The following is a 6,950-nucleotide window of genomic DNA, read 5'->3' as shown; positions in this document are numbered from 1 at the left end:
CTCTAATAAGCTTGCTGAAATTGAACACAGATGGTTGCTCGCTTGGGAACCCAGGCAAGGCTCTAGTGCTAGTGATGTCTTTCGGAATGATAAAACTGAGGTAATGGCAAATCTTAGAGAGTTCCTGGGTGTTCAGACCAACTTTGATGCGGAATTCATTGTGATTACCTCAGGGATTGAGAATGCAAAGAGATTAGGTATTCATCATTTATGGATTGAGTGTTATTCTGTAGCAGTGTTTATTCTGATCTTGAAAAAGAAAACCCCATGGAATGTTCATCAGCGATGGATGAATTGTCTACCATATTTGGAAGCAGTGAAGTGGAAAATCACTCATTGTTATCATAAGCAAACGCAATTGCTGACTATCTATCCAAATAGGTTACAAGATCTGAAGATTCAAATCCTGGTATGTCTTGGCCGCCTATGGTCAATTTGGATTTGGAAATTGATGCTGTAGGTCGGCCTAAGTATCAATTTACCTAGTTTTATTTTTATGATTTCTCTCTTCTAGGATGAGAATTAGTTTGATGTCCTAATCTGCTGATGGCAACACCGAAGGTGGATCAATGACATATCTATTCTCATCTTTTTATTGGTTGGGTTGTATTTTGACCTGCATTGTAATTGGTATTTTCTTTTTTTGTTCATATTTTATTACAAAGGTCTTCTTAGCGCCAAAAAAAAAAAGGCAATGGTATTTTTGAAGACAATTTCATTAACAAAGTACTTCCTTATTTAAGTTAAATTTGAGCATAATGGCATGCATGTAATTATTGATTTTATTATTAAGAAGTGAATTTATATAGTGTCTACCAAACATTGTTTTTGTTCTTTTCCTATTCTAAGGATATTTCTGGAACAGTTTCACCAAACTTTGTTTCTACTCCACCAAAGTGTTCTCATAGCATTTTTGAAAATGAACACTTCTATAAAAGAACACTCTCCAAGAATAGAAGTCTTGTCAAACGGAATCTAAACTTCTCAAAAGGTTAACTAGCGTAGATGAGGTTGATCTGAAGTGGAAAGGGCTTAGCATTTCATTTCTTCTCCAATTTGTTGGAGAATGCACTTGTAACTGCATTAGAGCAGATTAAAGCTGTGAAAAATAATAGAAAAAAATAGTGAAATGTTGTAGATCTACAACTTTCGGTGTGAGATTACTCTCCCTGAGAATAGTAAATCACTGGAAGAAGTCTAAACTGATGGGATTTTCAAAGTTGAACATATAAGGAAGCCAGAACTTGAGACTTCTCTCGTTCGTCTGCAGCAGCTGTTGAAAGTAGACCCTCAGCTTTGAGATGAGAAGGAGAGAGGGAGAAGAGAATGAGAGTGCACCATCAGCCTTGAGATGATCAGCGTAAGAAGGAAATCGAGATCGGCGGGAAGAAGGAGATAAGGAAGCAAAACCTCATCTCTCTTAACTATCGAGCTGCCCCGATTGATTTTTTGATGATCGTTTTACCGACAAATTTTAGGTAAGATTTTCAATTCAATTTTCCGGAAAAGCGTAAACCTTCTATAAAATTTTACTCCAATGAAAATTTTTCAACCTAAAAAAAAGAACAGCGGAAAATATGATTTTACAAATTTTACCACAAAATTTTGTTTTTACTGAGTATTTTAGGTCGAACCAAATGGAGCCTTAGAAAAGAAAAGGAAGAGTTTGAGACCAAGAGGGAGAAGGAGAGAATGGTCACCGTAATGCCCATGAGGATAAGATGCAGGTTCAAACTAAGCATGTTTCACATTTGAGTTGCATTTTGCACAATGACCATTTCTGTCCATCAGGTGTTACGGAATTAGTTTAAGGGGATAGAGACAAAGGGTGAAGTCACGCTAGGCTAAACCCAATACTCATCCCCAAACTCAGTCCGGCCTCGTCCTAGGGCTAGAAATCCCAACCCTAGTCCAGCCCAGGGGCTGAAAAGCTACAGCTCTGGCCCTAAAATATTTGGGTGGACTTGAGGTGGGCTTGGGCTCGTGCTTTGCCAGGATTACTTGCACTGCTGCAACCCTAATCCACACACCACCCAATCTTCATAACCAGACGATTCAACCACCAACCATAAAAATTTAAAGATTCTCAAAAACCATCTGGTCCTCAGGGTGGATGGAGCTAGCGGCTTATGGCTCAAAAGTACATCACCTTGCGTCCCTAGTTTTTGTTTTCTAATTTGATCAGCCTACCTTACAATCACATGATTGTATCCTTATTTAGAATCACTAAAAGCATGTCCAAATTGTCTTTAGCAATTTATATGGGTCCTCTCAGCTGTTGGATATTCATGACACCTCACTGCTTCACGCAGATGATTTTGACACGAGAAAAACCTATTACCTATTCAATCATGTTTAACAAATAGTTTTTTTTTTTTTCTTCTCTTTTTTTTCTCTTTTCTTTCTTTTCTTTTTTTTTTTTTTTTTTTTTTTTTTGAATGAGGAAAGGTAAAGAAAGGGAAAATAGCCAAATTGCCTCAAAAGGTGAGGTGCACATTACATTTTCTTTAAAGCATACGAACAAAGAAAGAAGAGTAGCACAAATAAAGCTAACAAAATGCTCCCTTCTGACCTCACTATACAACATTTTTTCTTAACAAAGAAGAAAGTATATCCTTAATACAACTGCAAACCACTCCGTGGGTGCCAAAAAGATCTCAAAGCTATATGGTAATGGACTTGGACCAACCCCCAAAGTGGAATTAAATTTTCTTGTGCCTTTTCAAAGCAGTCATCAGTTCCCCCATAAAGAACCGAAACAACCAATATAGTATATACTTAACATACAATTCCACCCAAAAACCCTAGGGTCTACCTCAATTGGCGAGGGAGTTTGCTTAAATTGACATGCATGCGTCATGAGTTTGTCTCCCTTTATGTCCTTGGGCCAGTCTCACGATTTCTATATTTCTCATTAGAGCTGGTGATGACCCAACTGTGAGCGTACACGTGCATATGAGAGATTAGTCGGGCCAAAGGTCTGGACCCCCTTTTTAACCATAAAAAATAATAAAAATAAATAAATAAATAAAAGGGGGGATAAATCACTTGGATCCCCCTTATACCATGGCCCAATTGCTTACCCCTTAAGTCTAGAATTATTACTTGAACCACCCTAGCTTGCATTTTAAGATTTCTTACAACTAGCCCTTGTCCATTGGTCAACCGCCGTTTAGTGATGACATACTGTTGGCATGGTGAATTGATCTTCTTACCCTTTCACTAAAACAAGAGATTAAGATGTTAAATTAAATTGAGACTAGTCTTTACAGAGGGGTCAATGGTGGTGGTGCTCAATTATGAAGATGGTGGTTGAAGGGTAGATAGGGTGTTCGTCAGTGGTGATGGCGAGATGAATGGAGAGGAATAAGAGAGCAGAAGGGAGAGACTTGTCTGGAACATAGGAGAGAGAACCAAAAAGGGAGAGATACATGTCTGATTGTGTGCAGATCCTCTATAGCGCACTACATGGTATAGCGCAGATCCAAGGGCTGGGAAAACCTTGGGCTGTGTGTCTGAGTGCTTCCAACCATTGAATCTGTGCTACACGGCATAGCATGCTAAGAAGACCCCAATCATCTGTTTTGCTAGGACATCAGGTGAACCATTAAGGTTTAATGGTTTTTATAAGGTCAATAAACAGAGCCAAACAGTTATTTTGATAAGATTTGCAGAGATCAAGGATGTCATTTGTTCTGTGGGGATTGGTACCGGAAGTCCAACAAGGTATAGTAGTTCTGAATTGGGAATCAGGGAAGTCCTCGACGGATTTGGAGTCTAAAGAGCTAAGGATTCTCTGATTATTGAACTCATTGTTGACAAAGGTGATGTGAAAACCTTTATACTGGACGAGCTTTGAGGATCTAAGCACTGGGTTGATGTAGCTTTGTGCGCGCAAAGATGCAAACAGCATAACATCTTCAAATTCTTGTAAACTCCATTAAAATTTAACATTTAACATTTTTTTTTCTTTTTATAGCAAATCTTGAGGGGAAAAACCATCCATAAGAAATCCCCTTCTCTTATCCAAAACCCTAACCTATAACCATCCACCGCAAGAGAAATCGACCATCCCTTACCTCTTGCAACCTTCTCCTATCTTAGCCGGAGAATTGTAGCAATGAGCCTTGTCGGAAATTCAGTCTTCTTCACCTTCATTTCATTGGCAATGGATTTGAGTTTTTTAGGCTAATACCTTCGTAAGGGTAGTTGATCATTTCAATTTCATAAGTTTCATTTGAATACTTTATAACGGTAAAATGGTATTTTTCATTCAATAAGAGTAGTCACATTTCATGGGCTTCAAGTAATAGTAACCTTAAGGGTGTCAAGCAATCGGACCATAGTACAAAGGTGTAGAAGCATACTCTACCAAAGAGAGTTGAGAATGGAATTAAAATTTAAAATGTCCCCAAATAGGTTATCACATTAGTAATTAGAGTACAGCTTTGCAAAAAAATCTGAAATTAGAAGCACTTTGGCTTGGTTACTTTGGCTTGGTTTTGGAGTGTTAATCTTGGGGACCCTATTTAAACTTGTAATTCAATCAAGGCAATACCTACAGCTACAGGCTACAACCAAATAGAATTAATTCTCCCTCTCTCTCTCTCTCTCTATTCAAATTAACAAGGCTAGTGTAGATGTGAAAACCACAGGGAAGATGATTAAGGTCCAACTCCACCTGCCGACGGCCTCACAACCATTGATATCTGCTCCCGTTGGTCCTATCTGAGCTGTTCCTCCAAAGCTCCCGCTGATTACTACTGAACTGTATCATCATATCATTCCAAGAACATCTCAAACCATCATTCGGGAAAAGGGTTTTTCTGAACATAAAGTTAAGTAGTCATCGATCAATTAAGCCTCACCTTGATGGAAATACGCAGTTCCCGTGACCTGAAATTGCGAAAATCAAAAGGGGTTATATTGCCCAGAACTCTGTTTTCGTTTCAAAGAAAACCTAATGGCCTAATTTCAGTTTGAGAAGAAAGTGATTGAAATTGGGAGAAGAAGCTTACTTGGATCCAAGGAGGTGAGATCTCCAGCGTTCCCAAAATTGCAGCTTTCTCTCGTCATTCCATGCTTGAGGAAGTAATCATTGAAAGCATAGGAAGCCGTGTTCTGGAGATTGTTTGAATCGTAACACGGACCTCCTTGCTGTATGGGTCCACAATCGGTACCTCCCTGTCCACAAGTCCAATCCAGCGCCGCCTGCAAAGCTGAATCTTCGGCGTTGTTCTTCGCTACGCACCACAGAGGCGTTTTCCTGTCGAGCTTCGATTTCAGATTTGGATTTCTCCTCGAATGTGAAGATGGAGTTGCTTCCGAGGGTTTATCTGAAGATGCTAATGCATTGCAATGCATTGAAACTGTGATTACGATGAATGAGAGAAGAAGAAGTAGAAGAGAAAGAGAATAGCATCTTCGGATCACAGCCATTGAAGAGATTTTGGGGGGGAACAGAGGAAGTAGGGAAGCAAACAAGAAGATGCAGTCCGAAATATAGCCGTTAATAGACCGGTTCCTGAATCCCTTCCGTCCTTATCTCGATATCTGGGGAAGAAGGTTTCTCAAAGGAAGAACTTCATATGTTACCGTTGGAGTTTGGATTTGAAGACCAGAGTGGAAGAGATCGAGAGAGAGAGAGAGAGAGAGAGAGAGAGATAGAATCAGAGAAACTTAGGAGTGTCAGTGCTGGGGGCAATTGCCTGGCGGTACTTATTTGTAATGTCCTTGATAACATTGTCAGGGGTAGATTCGACATTGCGTGCATCATATAATATGGGTGTGATAATGCTGATTGCTGACTGGTCACACACCTACTTCAATCAGGGTGCATGTGGCCCACTTGGTAAAGAGTTCCAACCAATTGATGATGGTATCTTTACTTTTTTATGGGCTCATGGTTTTTGTGCATGGTATCGGATCGGGTATCTATCACCTTCAAAATCCGATATAATACCCAGGTTACTTTTCTTCAAAATGTATCATTCTTTTTCCTGTTTTACCCCTAAAACAGATTCAGATCGGTCAGATATCAAGGATCGATCTCAATCGATATCGATACGATATTACTGATATAATCGATACAATACCAATATTTGAAACCATGGACGAAATTGATATCAATGGTAGTCATTCCTAAATCGAGTATCCGGATCAGATCAATGATAAAATTGTCAAAAATCTCATAATCTTAATAAAAAGTAAAGGTTAAAATCAATTGATCTAAGTCGATACCAAATTGATCTAGATTAATATCAATGGAGACTGATTTCGATCCAACTTATTGATATCATATCATATAAGTTTACACTTGGTTGCATGGTTTCAAGTGTCGGTACCATATTGACCATATCAGCTATATTAGATTGGTATCGGTTGAGATCGATCCCTGATCCTTGACCGATCCAGGTCGATTATCCATATCGTTTTAGGAATAAAACAATAAAAATTGTACTTTTAAAAAAAACTAAGGGCAAAATCGATCCATACATGCCAATCTAATCCAATCTGGATTGGTATCGATAGACTCCAATACCAAAACTGATACCAATACCATCCCCTAAATCCATACTTGGTTATCTTAAAAAATCGGGTTTTCAATGGTTTTAGCCCTAATTCTTACCAGATGGTGTTGACATGGCATAAAAATCGGAGGGTAGCCGAGCATGACCTTCAAAAGTTATTGTCAACATTGACCAATCGATTAAATGATGAACGGTCTAGATTAAGGGGCTGTTGGAACTAAAGTAAAAAAGTCTAAGAAGACCTTCATGATGGACCCAAACACTAATGTATATAATTAGATCTATGATAAGACCTAAATGATTCAAAGTGATTATTACGTAATGATTGTCTAATCATAGATTTTGCATGTTTCATCCTCACTGGCTGTTTGGAATGTAGGAAATTATGAAACGCACATAAAGCGTCAATAGGAGTGAAGA

At 38.7% G+C, this 6,950-nt stretch overlaps 1 protein-coding gene across 1 annotated transcript; it reads right to left on the bottom strand.

The window, feature by feature from the left end:
* Positions 1–4,356: 4,356 nt before the first annotated feature.
* LOC122071528 (PLASMODESMATA CALLOSE-BINDING PROTEIN 5-like) lies at positions 4,357–5,677 on the bottom strand. The gene is made up of 3 exons (XM_042635898.1): positions 5,019–5,677; positions 4,869–4,896; positions 4,357–4,768 (listed from the first exon to the last, which is right to left on the bottom strand). Exons 1-3 carry the CDS (start codon positions 5,437–5,439, stop codon positions 4,618–4,620), a joined length of 600 nt encoding a protein of 199 aa, XP_042491832.1. The 5' UTR covers positions 5,440–5,677; the 3' UTR covers positions 4,357–4,617.
* Between the last annotated feature and the right edge of the window lie 1,273 nt (positions 5,678–6,950).

The sequence above is a fragment of the Macadamia integrifolia genome, unplaced genomic scaffold, assembly GCF_013358625.1.
Source record: "Macadamia integrifolia cultivar HAES 741 unplaced genomic scaffold, SCU_Mint_v3 scaffold_252A, whole genome shotgun sequence".
NCBI lineage: Eukaryota > Viridiplantae > Streptophyta > Magnoliopsida > Proteales > Proteaceae > Macadamia > Macadamia integrifolia.
This window is presented reverse-complemented; position numbering and strand designations above follow the sequence as displayed.